At 34.6% G+C, this 17523-nt stretch overlaps 1 protein-coding gene across 34 annotated transcripts in view; it reads left to right on the forward strand.

Annotated features, from left to right (window-relative positions):
• The window catches only part of NRXN1 (neurexin 1), a 1152783-nt gene that overhangs the window by 977888 nt on the left and 157372 nt on the right, over nucleotides 1-17523 (forward strand). For all 34 annotated transcript variants that reach the window (XM_032877800.1, XM_032877795.1, XM_032877797.1 and 31 more), the window contains one exon: nucleotides 6050-6221. In XM_032877800.1, coding sequence (XP_032733691.1) covers nucleotides 6050-6221 — 172 coding nt within the window. The remainder of the gene's footprint in view (nucleotides 1-6049; nucleotides 6222-17523) is intronic.

Below are 17523 nucleotides of genomic sequence, written 5' to 3' on the forward strand. Positions count from 1 at the left end.
AAGGGACTTTTTTTCAGAGTTTGTACATTTTGTAGCTCTAGCATTTTATTGCTTCTATTCACAGAACTTGAATCTCATTAATAATGAGAACTCCGATAATAAGAGACTCTTATGGCCTTCCTCTGAGAACAGTTAGGGAACTTTAAGAATTTCTTTCAGTCTATCTGGGATAAGAAACATGTCTATAATAGAAGGAACCCTGAAACAGTGGACACCTCCAGAGTAACTAATATTTTCATACAGTTGTTATGTTGAAAGGGCTGATTCCTACAAAGCAACAGGAATTTAAATCTGGTGTCCTGAGGAATATTTCTTCCTGACCCCAGGGAAGTCCAGGGAAAGTCTCAATACTACTTTTGTCACTCTTAGATAGTAAAAAAGTCACCCATTCACTCTTACACATAGAAAGGAACTTGAGTTCACTCCTTTGTAATAAGTACAACTTCAGTTAAAGCCAGTTTATTGGCCCTGCCTGGGCTGCCTCAGAGATGCTGCTTAAACGGAATGGGGGATGAGGTTGTTTCTCCTCTTGTTTCAGTGATGTTCATTTCTCTTCCTCCTTCCTGACTCCTCCAGACATGAAGCAGGAAAAGGAAGAGGAGATAAGTATTCTCCTTGACCATGGCTAATATGATAGAAGCCATCTAGCTGGGCTTAGTCTATACTGAAAACTGACTCTGGGGGCCACTTTTGGGGAATATTTTAGGGGGATCATTATATTTAGGGGGATATTTAGGGGGATCAAATATTTAGGGGGATCATTAGTGTTTTTAACCACTTTCTTTACCTGTAGTTACCTGAGGTAGGTAAATGTACCTCCTTCAGGTGGGTATCTAGGATTTCTCCCTCAGTCCCTGGCCATCCACCATTGCAACTTCAGATTCTTTCTGTTGAGTTGTTTTCACCACTCACCCTCCCCACCACCCCAGCCCTACCAGTGGCCCTCTTGGACTCAATACAACACAGTTCTGTTCTGGCCCTCTAATCCATGATCCATGGGTAGTGCTCACATGTCATTTGTTCTAATGAACTCTGATGCACAGATGCAGTAATATGTCTTTGCTCTAGTATCAGAGCATCAGCCAGGCATTGTTCTCTTCCTTGATTACTTCTTAGACAAGAGTTCAATCCCAGGAAAGAGCAACTGGGATTGCTGACTACCCCTGCCACTGCCACCAAGTTCCAGGAGACAAGTATCAAACTTTCTGAGATGTTTCCTTGAAGTCACTTTCCTTTGCACCTGAGATAAGGGAAAAGTAACTTTCTACCTCAGAAGTGCATGCAAATCACATCACAACCTAGTTGTCTCCAAAACTCCTCTTCCAGTCATCCAACTCTTCTTGGCCTTTCTCACCTCTTTAGTGATCTGAAAATAGGTAATTAAATCAGAGTCCCCAAAACAGTTGTCAGTGTTCTTCTTTGCAAGTCTTGTACCTCATTTTGTAGAGTAGAAGTAGCAGTCTGTTTTGTGACTTACTATCATCTCAAGATTGCAGCTGAAGTTAGGTTAAAAAAAAAGTCCATTTTAACATCCTGTAACATCTACAAATCAGTTGCTACTATCCTCTACAAAATTATTTTAAACACATATTGATTGGTATATGTGTGCAATCTGAAAAGCACAGTATGAGGCTCCATGGTGCTCCTACTCTAGCAGGAAAGACAAAACAGATAGTGAAGAACAGCTAGATTAACCAGATATGCTAACTGCAGTTATAGGATGACCTAATATGCCTCAAATTCAACTTACTGTAATCTTTAGGAGCACAAACTCTTATGTGAGAATGCTTGGGCCTGAATCACAATTTTTCTCTTTCTAGCTGTGTGAATTTAGCCAAGTTACTTAATCACTCGGTGCTTTACTTTCCTCATCTGACAAATGGAGATAAAACAGTACCTCTCCCATGGGGCTGTTATGAGAAATACCAGTATTAATATTTGTAAAGTCCTCGGAACACTATAAGGTGTTTGTTAAATAAAGATAACAACAAATCTCTTAAATATGGTTTCTAATTTTCCCCCTATGGAGCTATCTCACACATGTGTTAAAAATATATACCATGTTAAACAATTTACTGAAAATGAGCAAATTGGAATTCTGCCAAAATTAGGAAATAATGATTGCTTGCACAAAAGACCTGTGTGGGAAAAATGTCTAAAAAATGTCTCCATGGGCCCCTGAATAAGTTTTAGTTTTCGTGAGAATCTTGCTGTTTGTTTATCCCTGGAATCATTCTACAGAAAACCAAAATGCCTTACAGTGGTATAGATTTTAAAGTAGGGATTATGAGAAATATGGTAGACATTAAAAATAAGTCCAAGGGAAAACAGTATACCTGAAGTCTATGTAGCTTTTAAAATTGCCCTACTCTTTGATTTTGCACATTCTAAGAACCAAAGTCAGAAAGGAAATGTGATCTTAAGTCATATTGCACAGCAAGCCTAAAACAAATCCAAACACACAAAGTCCATACTCACTAAATATAAGAAAGAGATCCTTTACAGATAGTAAGAGCAGAAAAAGAAAAACGGGAACCTTTTGCCTGTCAATATAAAGGGTACAATGAGCGATGTCCCAAATAACATCTTCAGATCCTTCCATTTATATGATGCGGTTTTGTACAAGATTTTCTTAAAATAACTCTGAGTGTAGGTGGATCCCATACTCTTGCCACCTAGTTCAATGATGAGAATCCAGGGAGAGGTTAAGAGGATGTGGTCCAAATCTTCAGGTTTTCTGATATTCTGATTGTAAATTTCTACAGGAATACAAAGATTTTTATGTCCTTTAGATCCCTCTTCCCCCATGTTGTTCCTCTCAACTGAGGCTTGATGAAAGGTAAGCTGAAGACAGTTTGAGGTTATCTACTCGGAGGGGGTTTTGCAGTGTGGGTATTCTGTGCTACTGATTAAGGGCAAATCCATGTGCTGTATAAATCAGCTGAGCACATGTTTGGGCTGACAGCCCTGCTGTTAAGAATGCTTCTCGGAGGCAGAGGACATAAGCACATGCTTCTCTTCACTGCCTTGTGGTATGGAATTCTAAAGTTAATAGTAACAAACTGCACTTAGAATGATTTTAATGATGCTTTGCATAATTCAGAGAGGAAGTTTAATTTTAGATAACTGCATCATGGCTTAGATATAAACCAAAAATGAGGGACTGAATTCTGGTTCTACTACCTGTTTATTAAGTTACCTGACCTTGAACAAGTCGTTGTACTGCCCTGTGTCATAGTTTCATCATCTCTAAAATGAAATTGAGTGAGTTTCAGGCTCTTGGCATTTGATAACTCTTTTTGTGAATAAAGACTAAGAAACTGTACTTGCTAAATGCTTGTCTGTGTGCCCCATACCCCTGAGACTGCTTTTTCTCTATTATGAGTAGTTATCATTTGGCTCTAAACAGACTTAATTACTACAATTTTATCAGTTATTAAAGGAGAGAATTTCAAGCCTTTTGAACTGGGAGATGGAAAGAGTGGAGTGAAGGAGGTGTGTTAAAGACATGACAGGATGTCCTTCCACACAAGCAGCTGGGCACCTTTTCTGTGGCAACCTCTGGGAGTTCTCTTGAAAGTGTTTCTGTTGGCATATCAATAATCCATGAAATAGATGCTCCAGATTGACCCAAATGTCAAGAATCTTGCTTCTAGTACATGAATTTTTCAAAAGTAAAATTGGAGAAAAGCAGTTGTTGTCTGAATCATATTCTCAAACAATATACTGTATATAATTTTTTGTTCAAATCTGTGGTTTCCTTGAACAGAGATTAGGAGGATGGGTGGGGGGTAACTAAATGATAAGAGAAAATGCCTCTTAGAGGACCTAAATAATATATAGCTACGAAAAGAACCCAAGATTAACTTAACGGAACTGTGACTGTCTTGAAGGAAGTGACCTCTCTCTCTCTCACACACACACGTGATTTTTATACACACACACACACACACACACACACACATACACACATTTATCTCTGAATCTCTGCTTTTACTTTTTATTTAATTTATTTGAACTAACCTGGAAAAAATAACAGTTCAGCCATCTCTGCCATGCTTCATCCCCTACCTCTTGTAGTCACCAGTCTATTCTGTGTCTACAAACTTGGTGTGTTGTTTGTTTGTTTGTCTGTTTGCTTGTTTTAGATCTCACGTATAAGAGAGATCAAACAGTATTAGTCATTCTCTGACTTATGTCACTTAGCAAAATGCCCTTGAGGTCTACCTATATTATTGTAATTGGCAAGGTGTCATTTTTAATGACTGAATAGTATTCCATTATATATACCATGATTTCTTTATTCATTCATCCATCTATGGATCCTTAGGTTATTTCCATGTCTTGGCTATTATAAATATTGCCACAGAGAACATGGGGTGCATATATCTTTCCAAATTAGTGTTTTTGTTTCCTTTGGATATATACCTTTGGAAATATACCTGGAAAATAGTTCTACTTTTAATTTTTTGAAGAACCTCCATAGTGTTTTTCATTGTGGTTGTACCAACTTATTCACATCAGCAGTGCAAAGGGTTTTCTTTTCTTCATATCTTCACCAACACTTGTTATTTCTTGCCTTTTGATAATAGCCATTCAAACAGGTGTGAAGTGATATCTCAGTGTGGATTTAATTTACATTTTCCTAATGATTATGATGGGCATCTTGTTATGTATTGGTTGGCCATCTGTATGTCTTTAGAAATATGTCATTTCAGATTTTTGCTCATTTTTAAATTAGTTGTTTTGTTGCTATTGGATTGCATGAGTTCTTTATATATTTTGAATGTCAGCCTTTATCAGATACATGATTTGCAGTTATTTTCTCCTATCCAGTAAGCTGCCTTTTCATTTTGTGGGTGGTTTCCTTTAGTGTGCAGAAGTTTTTTTGTTTTGTTTTGTTTAGTTTTAGTTTTCTGTGGTCCTCCTTATTTATTTTTGCTTTTCCTGTGAGATTAAAAAAAACATCACCAAGACCTGTATCATGGAATATACTGTCTGTGTTGTCTTCTAGGATTTTTATGATTTCAGGTCTTATGTTCAAGTCTTTATGACATTTTAAGTTAATTTGGGGGTATGGTGTAAGACAGTGGTCCAGTTTCATTCTTTTACATATGACTGTCCAGTTTTCCCAGTGCTGTATGTTGAAGAGACTGTTCTTTCCCCATTATATATTCTTGGCTCCTTTGTTGTAAATTAATTGGTCATATATGTGTGGGTGTATTTCTGGGCTCTCTATTCTATTTCATTGATCTGTGTATCTGTTTTTAATGCCAATGCAATAGTGTTTTAATTACTGTAGCTTTCTAATATAGTTTGAAATCAGGGTGCATGATGTCTCCAGCTTTGTTTTACTTCCTCAAGATTGGCTTGGCTATTCAGCATCTTTCGTGGTTCCATGTAAATTTTTTGATTCTTTGCTCTATTTCTTTGAAAAATACCACTAGAATTAACAGGGATTACATTACATCTGCATAATTCTTTGGGTGGTATAGACATCGTAACAATATTATTTCTTCTAATCCACAAACATGAAATTTCTTTCCATTTATTTGTGTCTTCATCAGTTCATGTCATTAATGTCTTAAAGTTTTCAGTATACAGGTCTTTCATCTCTTTGATCAAATTTATACCCATGCATCTTATTCTCTTTGATGTAATTATAAAATGAATTGTTTTCTTTATTTCCCCTTCTGATAGTTCATTTTTAGTGTAAAGGAAAACGAGAGATTTTTGTCTATTGATTTTGTATCCTGCAACTTTACCGAATTCGTTTATTCTAACAGTTTTTTTAATGGACTTTTTGGGGGTTGCTATATATAATGTTTTATCATCTGCAAATAGTGACAGTTTTATTTCTTCCTTGTAATTTGGATGCCTTTTATTCCTTTTTCTTGCCTACTTTCTGTGGCTAGGAGTTCCAATACTATGTTGAACAAAAGTTGGCAAGAGTGGAAATTCTTATCTTTTTCCTGTAGTTAATTCTCATTAAATGCTGACTAATCAGTATAACTTCATACAACTCTTTTTGTCCCTTCCTCCCTTCCAGCACCAAGGAAAAATTGGAGTTAAATTTAATGTTGGGACAGATGACATCGCCATTGAGGAGTCCAATGCAATCATTAACGATGGGAAATACCATGTAGTCCGTTTTACGAGGAGTGGTGGCAATGCCACGTTACAGGTGGACAGCTGGCCAGTGATCGAGCGTTACCCTGCAGGTAAGCCAGTGAATGGGAACTGGGAGAACATTTTATGAAAAGCAAACTGGAAAACAAAGCACTATTTTGCGTCCGTTTCACCAAATTGTGGGTTTTCTGAGAAACCATCTAGTATTTATTGGACTTTAAAATCATGTGAATGTAATGCTGTCCTAAACTGTTCTTGATACAGTGTACAAATGACATTTTATAGGAAAACTTGAAGGCACACGGTATCATTTGCAAAATTCAGGACATCAGTGAAACCAGAAAAATGCACACATAAAAGGCACGACATGTCAAAGCTCTTTTTTACTGGATCTTTGCATTTGAACAAAGGAAAGGCTTTGTCAAAAGTAACAAAGTTAAAATTTAAAAGTCAGGGAAGGAATATTACACACTTTTCTCTGAAAGAAAATAGGACCCGGTGGTTCCTTTGATGGTGGTACAGAGCTGAAACTCATGAAAGCTGCAGGAGGGCCATGGAACAAACAGAGAAATAGTAAAGGAACGATATATAGTACTATAAATCACCAGTTATAAAAACATGTAACTAACTGAAACTTGTTTTCACTGTCATATAACCATATGGGAGTTTCACAAGGATTCTGTGACACTAGCATTACTCATTTCAAGTCTATAAAATGAATGTCAAGCTATTATTGATAAAATAAAAATTACCTTTTTTATTGTTAATCAGCTTTGTCAGGTCTACATTATTGAAACAAAAGCAGTAGATGAGAAACTTAGGCCAACATTACCTGGAGTTGTATATAGTCTCAATTTTTAAAAAAAAGCATGTCATTTTTAAGTAAAATACAAATTAAAAGTATAGTGGTTATTTTACTTCATTTATTATCCTCTTTATGTTTTAGTACAAAAGAGGTTACTAAAAACATCAACCTTGTTTCTGCCCCTTTTGCATTTACAACCGATCTATACAACAGATGTATAGCACAGTATAAAGAGAGAATATAAGAAGAAGTTTTCATTTGTACAGTGAAAATGGTTACCAAAATGTGCACAAGCCTCTTTTACAAGTTTTTATTTCTTGGCAGAAATAATTTGAAGAAATAACTAACTTTATTAAATAAAGATTAATTTTTCTTGGTATTGACTCGCAATTAGGAACTGTCTAATGAAATGTCTGTGATGCCCTTCTGGACCTTTTCTGATTTAAAAATATCTGCATCTTCAAGCCTCCTTTCAGACCTGTTCTGTAAACCTGGAGCTTTGCAAATATTAGCTGAATTAAAAATAATTTAAAAACCAGCTCTACGACAAAATTCAGAAGCAAGCACATTAATAATATGTCCAGTGCTCATTATAATACTGGCAAATAGTAGGCAGTCAGTAAATATTTGCTGAATTGATGTCCTGGGAATTATCCCGATTTTACTGTACAATTATGAGAAAGTACACCTTCTTTTACCATCTGTAAGAAGATGAAGAAATGCAAGATTTGGAAGGAAAGTAATTTAAATATGCGTGCAATATCTCATAGCCCCTCCTAATACTTTATTGAATTTTTTGAAATCCTGATACAAAGGTATCTTTCATAAAAACTACAGCCTCAGTGAAATTATGGAAAAGTAAATTGGTGAATTTCCTAAACAGATTAATCAATACCTGTTTCCTGAGAGGAACTTATTGCACTGGACACCATGAAAGATGTGAAGTAGGATAAGGTCTAGGCCCCGTCTCTCGGGGTGTTGTGTCTGTGAGTAGTAGAACTGAACAAAAAACTGACAAATCCTGTTGCTATTATAGTATGGGAGTTACCTCTGGAAGCCCAGAATTGTTTCACAGTTGAATTGTTAAAATTATTTCATTTTAGTAACTTGTATTCTTATCACAGTTTCCATACTGCTATCTGTAAGAACTCTGCTCTACAGAATGCTAGTGGTGACCTATATGGGGAGAGAGGAAGTCCGACCCTTAAATTAGTTTGGGAAAATCTATGCTAAACTAAGTTCAAAATATGTATTCTTGGACTTTATTAATACCCATAATGCATCTCTAAAAGAGAAATATAGTATGCATTTCCCAAGTATAGATAATCAGAATCTACTTTTTGAATGCATTAGTGCATTTGGATAAATATTTTATGTTTTAAAAGATGTCTATACCTCTTTGATATATTGTATCTGATTTGCAATCCTTTAATTGTGCACATACTAGATACTATGTATGATGTATAGTTCAAAAAAGATATGATCTTTTCTTGTGGTAAACCAATGTCCAATTTGAATACTAGTTGCTGGGATTGGTGCAGTAAATTAGTTAAGTCAGTAAATATTTGTATATTTTTCTAGACTAATATTTGTTTAACACATATAGTGTCTCATTTACCAATGGATGCTCAGTATAGGAAACAATATAAAATACATTTAAAAATCAGAAGCTGGCAATATCATGATAATTAAGGAGTAAACCTTTAGAAGTAGTTATTTTAGATGCAACCTCTTGTATATTTAGTCAAAGATTCTTTGTACTCTTTCTGTAAAAAAGTATTTTAGATAACATTAATTAAGAGTGAGTAAAGTTGCACTTACTATGAACGATACAAGCAAGACTAAAACACAGAATCTGTCCTCAAGAATATTAGGGCACCTGTGGGGATTATTGATGTATACATATAAAAAGTTAATGACCAGTAAGGAAAGAATTCGGGGGAGTCACCATTGTTGTTATCAAGCACTTTATTAATCATCTGTTCTGTGTGCATTTCAGCATGATGTTGAGGTAGGAAATAAACCATGAAAATTTCAAATACCTTTTTCTTTTGGAGCTTTATCTGTAACAAAGCCATGAAGGCTGAATACAAATATAAAAGTACATGTCATCTAGATTAAAGTTTTTAGAACAAAGTGATTTTATGTATGAGTCAATAGAAATGTCTAGTATATCTCTTTTATATTGGCTTGTGGTATGACTAATTTTATTTTAAAAGTTTGTTGTTGTTGTTGTTGTTGTTGTTGTTGTTATTACTCTTCATTAGAAGAACAGCTGGGCTAATGCTTTTACCACCAAGTCCTATAATCAGAAAAGCAGGAACCAATAGACTATATTTGGTTCCTTTTAAAGTGCCTGCACTGCAAAATATAGGTAATAAGGATTGAAATTAGTAATTAAGCATAGCACTTAACCTTCCATTATAGGGCTTTGTGGTAAGTGCTTTTATATGAAGCAATTTATCTGGTAGCAATGCTATACCTTTAATGAAAAGCACCTCAAGCACTGACCAGTGATATTACCCAGTAATTGTCTAGAAGGCTATCATAGGAAACTAATTAGTAGAGGTAGATTTTATGCTCTTTTCAATATATGAAATATTTCTTTAACTCAACAATTCATATTTTAGAATAAATACTGAATTTTCTGAATAACAGACCCAGTTTCCATTATTTTTCGTACATGGAGCAATGAACAGGAATAATATTTTGCAAGCCATTTAAAGTTGAGAAACCCATTTATTGGTGCTTATTAGTTAAAGCTCTAGAATATAATGCATCGTTAATCTCTGATTTGTTTCTAATTGTAGTTATGTAGAAAAATTTCTTTCTCAAGAAAATGTACATTTTCTTTTCTCATAATGTAGAACTTAACATCATTTTACTTGCCTAGTCTAAAGATTGCTCTAGGTAAATCACAGTTTGTCATTTGTCATTTGTCAACCAGTGTACCAAAAAATATCCTTTACACAAGGCCAAATATTCATTTTATTCCTGACAAATTAACACATCAAATCAACAAGTGTTTAGAGGATATGTACTACATTAAAAGGACATACAAGGCTTATTGTCTTGTTACAGAGGTACATACAAAAATGTTGGAGATTGAAAATATACTATGTGAGAAAATACAAGAGTTATCATATGTTATTTGTTAGTTTCTGATTAAGAAATACCGAAGGGAAAGATAAAAAAAGGAAAATGGGTTCCAAGGAAGAAGAAGCCATTTTGGAGTAAGTGGTCTAGTAATATTATGAAAAACTTAGGAAACTTGATAGGGTCTTGAAAGGTTACATTTTTACTTAGAGAATGGCATGCATTTTTTAAAGTATTTTTAAAAATATTTTATTTATTCATTTCACAGAGAGAAAGAGGGCAAGCATAAGCAGAGAGGGAGAAGTTGTCTCTTTGCTGAGCAGGAGAGAGGGGGCTCAATCCTAGGACCCTGGGATCATGACCTGAGCCGGAGGCTTAACCAACGGAGCCACCCAGGCACTCCAGCATGCATCTATTTTAATAAGACTAGCAGGAAAAGGTAGAGACAGAACATATTTAGAAAGTTATTAAACAGTCGGATATCAAAAGATGAAGCTCTAAAATACGGTGATAGAAAGTAGAAAATTAACAAAGAATACAAGAGAAGATCTGGTCTTCAATTGAATAGGAGACTCATTTTTACTTTTTAGTCTGTCTGTTTGTCTCTCTGTCTCTCCGTCTGTCTCTCTCACCAGGAATTTTTCAACATTCTGTTGCTTTAGTGTATCTTTGGACTGCACCAAGTAACAACGAAATGGAAGCCTGTGGTAGGAATAAATAGAGAAGTCAGAGACCGGTTCTTGCTTGCTTAGAATTTAGTCTTTTGGGGAGACAAGAAGGATTCAGAAAAACTGACTAATGTCAAAATGGGTCAACTTCAAAATTACTAGTGAAGAGGTTAATTGATACAGAGTTTTTAAAAAGGAGAAAATGGTGGTCTGTGATGATAAAACAAAGAAGATCATTTAGAAATAGGAAAATTTTAAAGAGAGGAATAGCCCAAGGACAGACTCTATAAAGATGGTGTAAATATTTTTCACATGATCATTCAGTTTGGCTCAAAGATCTTATGGGTATTATCTCTAAATCTTGACTTTATGTTCATTTTCAAAAATTGGTAAAACATTTCAGAGCTCAGGAAAGTCATAGTGATGATGTCCCTTTAAATTCTAAATAGTTTAGATTGATTGATCGAATTTTAGTTTAAGTCATCAATAATCATTGACTATCTCTTTGAGTTATTCCATCATTTAAAGATTCCCAGTTGGTGCTAAGTGTTGGTAGGTTTGATGATCTTGGTGTTTTTATTTAACTTTAACAGAATTTTTGCTATCTATGATGTAATTGAAAAAAAACCTACCCATTTGTGATCATAGCATTTGAAGGAGAGAAGGAACTTCAAATATCTTCTATTCCAGCTCCTTCATTTTTCAGACAATAAAATGGAAACTTAGAGAGGCTAGTGGAATTAATCAGAGCCACTGTGCTAGTTAGTGGTGAAGTGAAAACTATACTTGGGAACTCTTGTTTGCCAGCTCTGTGTACCTTACTTTATACTTCCTGGAAGACAGAAATCAGGAGAAATCATTAGATGTATACTTCAACATATCAAGGTATACTCTTCAGAGCTAAATATGAAGACTTACACGATTCGCCATAGTTGTGTATATTGGTCCATGTCACAGTCTCCTACTTCTGCTGCCCAGTACAGACACATATATACACAAATCTTATGAGTGCTATAACATAATAACACATGGAACAATAATCTTCTTAAAGAAACCATAGTTCTTTTGTTATCACTAAACCTTGGGGTCAATAATACTCATTAGTAGACACTGGTTATTTTTTAACCTCACTTTTAAAGCATTATTAGCAAATTAAATAACCCATTAATGAATCATCACTATTTTACTATTTCTGCAGCACTCAACCTTTAAGTTAACATGATTTCAAACTTTATGTATTTATTACTTATTACTTTGCTATATTTATTTCTCAGTGACGTTATTTGAAACAGTTGATTTCAGTAGCCAGAAGAAGAGTGAGTCATTAGAGGATTCAGGTGTTAGAGATCCTTAAGGATTATTTGGGAGAAAAACTGTATCTCAATAGATCTGTCACATGTCTTGGTTAAATGCATTATATATGGGAAATGTTTGAGTGAATTTTGTTTCCCTCCTACAAAAAGTAAGGCAGTAAAAATATAACTTTCTTATGGAAACTGATAAATCATAGAGAAGACTTTAATCATTCTTTGAGTAAACAACCAATTTTGGTAGAGTCAAACAGAAAACATGATAATCCAGACTTGTCATATAGTAGGCTACTTACATAATTATTGAATAAATTCAGTTTCCTCATTCAATTTCTATGTAAAAACATTGTCTTTTGCTCATCATTTTTAGCCAAAATATCCTTATGCGCATGGGTGAATATTCCTCTGAATATATAAATGTTTGGCTTCTATTCAATACATTTAACTGTTTACTAACTACAATTTTCTGAAGTAAAGCTTACATACTATGAGATATCTGAAACTTCGAATACTCTAGCTGTGTTAGATAGAGTTAGTGAAAAAAACTCTTGACTTTTCCACTGTTAATTATCTTCATTCATGGTGCTCAGTTTTTCTGAGACGTTAGGGGCTTTTCTTAATGATGAAACATAATGAACTTTTTATTTAGCAATATATTAAATACACCTACCTTAAATGCCTAGCTTCAGAGACATTGTATCCAAGGAGCTAGAAATGATACATTTTCATTCTCACTCATTTATGTAGATTCTCAAAGACCTGAGCTTTTATTTTTGGTTTTGGATTTTTTGTTTTGTTTTGTTTTGTTTTGTTTTAATGTCAAAGAGTTCTTACAGTAAGGCAATCATAGGAGGATTTTTAATTGTCTGACAAAAGAAAGATAAAATTCCTCTGATGGTTTGGTGGGCTTTGACACCATTTATGCTACACAGGCTAACAAACATAGATAATATAAATAAATAACAGCCCTTCTTCGTGATTTCCAGAAGATTTTTCCTTTATCTTCTTGTTCCTCTGTTCTTTCCAATGTACAATTTTAGTACTTTAAATTCTTATTATGATAAAAGCATGTATTGATCTCACTCCTAAAAAACTAACAATACACAGAAAATGGCATTATCATAATTTTAAGTAAGGATAGCCAAAGTATTGACTGAGGAATTGGGTTTAGGGACTTTTCTCCAAAGGTATTGATAGAAAGGTTAAGGGATTTACTTAATGCTTACAAATAATGGGTTACTAATATCACATACAAAAAACTAGTTGCTACTACAAATGCACAATTTAGTTTTTAGGAGGTGAGGTGGAAAATGTTTAAAGAAATACCTAAAGAGTGAAAGTCAGAGAAATTACATTTTAAGGATCTTAGGCTTTCAGGAAACTTTACAGCTTTTCTAAGTGTTTGGTTGATTTGGATAAGATTTACAGTTTTGTGGCAATGCTTTTATAACTTCATCAGTATCCAAAGGTATCTTTCTTGTATCACATAGTAGATAATTGGAATTCAAGGTAGTAATTGTTGAGGTCAAGATTCACCGATAGATGCTAAAATTAGTGCTTAGAAGTAGTAGAGACTAGTAATTTATGTAATATAAAAGTATCTCCTTCAAGGAGAAGATAGAAACTTTGCACAGAGAAACTCACCAGAGCACCCTAAGTGGTCAAACTAACCATCATCATTAATAAGAAATACTGACTTCATGTACCTCCTGAGGTGATACTCTGAGAAAGTATTCTCAACAAAAATTCATGACCTCAATCTAATCATGACAAATGTGATGTGGGAATCCGGACTGGATTCTGAAATAACAAAAGCACATTATTTAAAAACTGTTAAAACCTCATAAAGTCTGTACTTCAGTTAATAATATATACAAATGTTAATTTCTTGGTTTTGGTAATTGTTCAATGGTTAGTTATGTTGGTAACAGTGGGGGAAGGTGGGTGAAAGATAGTTGAAGCTCTTATTACCATCTTTTATAACTTTTTGTAAATTAACACATTTTAACAAAAATTTTATAAATGATTTCTATCCAAAAATACCTTTTACTCAATTCTATATAAGCTTATTCCAGAAAAAAAAAAGATTTTAAATAATAAAACTTCATGTCTTTGTAGAACTGGCAAGTCAGATGAAATTGTTGTGATAAATTATGTATTGACATGTTTATTTGGTTATTAGAAAAGCACATTTATTCCTAAGAAATATAAACCCAATTTCTGTAACAATCCAAAGGTGTAACCTAATCTAATATTTAATTAGTTCTTAATTAAGATAGAATGACATAATAAATGTGAAAGTCTTTTGAAGTACGAAGTCTTTAAATAGGCCATATATTAAAATTTAAATTATGATGATGAATATTTTGTGTCAGATTTAGCCGCATGGGTTGAATATTTGTCAAAGAAAGACTTTCATCTTAAACATTTTAAAGTCTGTTTTGTTTTAAGCCTTTTGAATTTGACTGTACTAAAAAGCAGCTGAGGTTTCTACCTCTCTTGAAAATTTAAGACTAACTTCCATCATGTTAAGTATTATTGAAGTAATTTTTCATCTTGGGCATATTATCTCTACTGGTGGCCTGAATATTTAAAATATCTATTCAGAGTCCAAAAGAGAATATACCTACCCTAAGTCTGTCCAGATATTACCATATGCATTTCCAATGAAGTATTTTAGCTGAATTTATGAGATATAAAACTGGACAGAATAGAGGAACATCGAGCTTCATTTTTCTAGATAGTGTCAACTACGTGATAGCATGCCATAATAATTTTTCAGGGTCACCTTTGCTGGAGCATTTTAAAAGTCCATGTAGAGTCTTAAGCTTTCTCATTGGTTATTTTTATACCTCAATTTGGCGGAGGAGTTGGAATGGAGCGTCTTTTCCAGTTAGCAGAGAAACAAACAAAAAGAAGCTTTTTTTTTTTTCCTTAAATGCCAAAGTTTGCTTTGCTGAAAAGGGGGGCAGGATGGTCACAGTCATAGAAGGGAAACGAGGCCTGGAGATCAATAGATGAGGCCTGTACTTTATGTAAGTATAGTCCAAATAGAAGGATAAATCCCTAGGGTTGACTCAGTAAGGAAATTGGTCTTGCACAAGGATTGGGGTAAAGAGGTAACTTCACCCAGAATCCCAGACATGCACAGAGATGATTTAAATCCCTGCCTTCTGTAGGACTTAGTATCAGCAAGAGTGAGCTAGACAGACATATTCTGTACAGGGAACTGTGTAGATTCTTTTATATACATTTTCTCATTAGCACTCACAAAATCTTTGTAGATCAGCTAATATTATTTCCTTTTGATAAATGGTAAACAAAGAGAGATCAGGTTACTTGCCAAGCCCACAGATCCCAAAGCTCACTCCAGTACTCTGAAGTATTATGCAACATTGCCTACACTATTTATTCTTACTCCTTCTAAGAGAAAAAAATTTCTTCTTGGTTCCCACCATGTTGCACCTCCCTAAAACTTTGTTGTGCTGAGGTCCTGATACCAATGAGTATTACTCGTTTTGTTCATATCTCTGAGGGCTATTTAAGGGTCCCTTGAGATTTATAGCATGCTCGTAATGATGCCCTCCCTTACTGCTTGTCATTCTTTTGTTTTTGTTTTTGTTTTCTGGTTATCGTTTATTGAGGTGTAGAAGTGAGTGCCAAATCCAATTTGAATACCCCTCTTAAACACTAAAGTGCAATAGGAAATAGAGACCACATGTCAAATGAGCAAACTTCACACATACGCTGCAAACTTAACACAAGGTTAAAGGTGGGATAGAGTGGATCTTAAGGGAGAAGGTTCATGAGTCAGACTGCTTGGGTTTGAAACTTAGTTACATCACTTTGTAGATGTAAGACCTTTCACCGAATTCTTTACTCTCTTTGTGCTTAGATTTCCTCATCTGCAAAATGCATTAATGATAGTACCTACCTCAGAGGGTGTTTGAATGTTCAGTGAGTTACTTTTTAGTTTCAAAATGTTATATAACTGGTAAAACCCTGGTAAGTAGGAAGCACTTTATACATGTTAGCTCCACTCTCATTAATCATAGCAGTCCAGTTTTGCAATCCTATAATTGCAATAGGTACTAACCTCCCCATTTTAGTCTGTATTTCTGTCTGAGAACAAATTCCTGTCTTGGCTGTCAGACTTGGGTTCACACACGTGGAGATAACTCTTTCCAGAAGGTTTCAGAGCTATAATTGCCACACACCCTTCTGCCCCCCACCAAACTCATCCTGAGCCAAGATAATACAGAGACATCACTATGAAGGACAGGGTTCACATCAAATGAGTGAGAGAAAATACATTCTGTGTAAATTTAGGAAAGGGGTATATGTGGTAATCAGAAAAGACTTTACAGAGGACTGGAATTTGGACTGCATATTGGAGAATCCTTTGAATTTTACTAAGTGAGCATTAGAGAGACCAGGCTGGCTGTTAAACAGACCACTGCATATAGTTATGCAACTTGGGTGACTATATGGACTGCACTAATATCCCATTAGAGGAAATGAGCACAAGCTGGAATCCCCTGAAGGATTGTCCCCTGAAGAAAGAGCTATTTTTTTTCTTTCTACCAAGCACTTTGGGCTTAACCAACCTTTTATTTCAATATTAACTGTAAAGGGAATCTCCTTTCTCAATTCTCTATGATGGCACCCTATAATTAGGAGACCATAAAAATTATCATTTGAACACACAATTCTGAGAGAGAAAAGAAGCAATAGCAAGAGTTACTACTATATAATAGGCACATGCCAGCCCTATCCTGGGTGAACTTGTCACTTCACCTATAAGCTGCCCTGAAATTATTGCTTGTCTCTTAACTGGAGAAACTAGAATGAACCTGTTAGTCATATACTAGGTGGGAAAATAGAATAAACTTTTTAGTCATTATACTAGGTGGCTGGGTTTATTCCTATTCAGGTGGGAAAGCTAAAGATATTAATTAGAAAATGATTGGCTGAGCTAAAAAAATAATTTTAAGCACATTTGAAATCATTACTTTTTATCTCCTAAAATATTTTAAAATATCAGTATATTCTCAGTCACTCATAAATCTTGTGCTTAATTTCCTCTTAACCAAGTTTCACGTATTTTAAATTATGTTTAATTTCAGTTCAAATTTCTTTTATCACTTTCTGCCTGAAGATATTTTTCTCAAATATTCATTTTTTATTCTGAATTAGAAAGTATTGAGAACAGGTAAGCAACTGGAATGGAAAGAAAGCATCAGAGGATTGGTTAAGTTCTTTAAAGTGCTAACGATAGACCCAAGTTTTAGACCCAGCCATTTCTTTTCACACATTTTACCTTAAGCCCCAATGGAGGCCAAAAGTCTTGGATACTCCTTTGATCCACCAATGAATATTCATTACAACTCACTGCCTGGTTGTTCCATGGTGTGCTTGCTGGAGGTGGTGGGGAACACAGGAAAGCAAAAAACAGTCTTTTGCCCTGCAAGAGTTTGAGGAATAACTGAGGAGGGAAGGTAACTCAGAGAGATAT

This window comes from Lontra canadensis, unplaced genomic scaffold (genome assembly GCF_010015895.1).
Source record: "Lontra canadensis isolate GAN:19392208 unplaced genomic scaffold, GSC_riverotter_1.0 scaffold61, whole genome shotgun sequence".
Classification (NCBI taxonomy): domain Eukaryota; kingdom Metazoa; phylum Chordata; class Mammalia; order Carnivora; family Mustelidae; genus Lontra; species Lontra canadensis.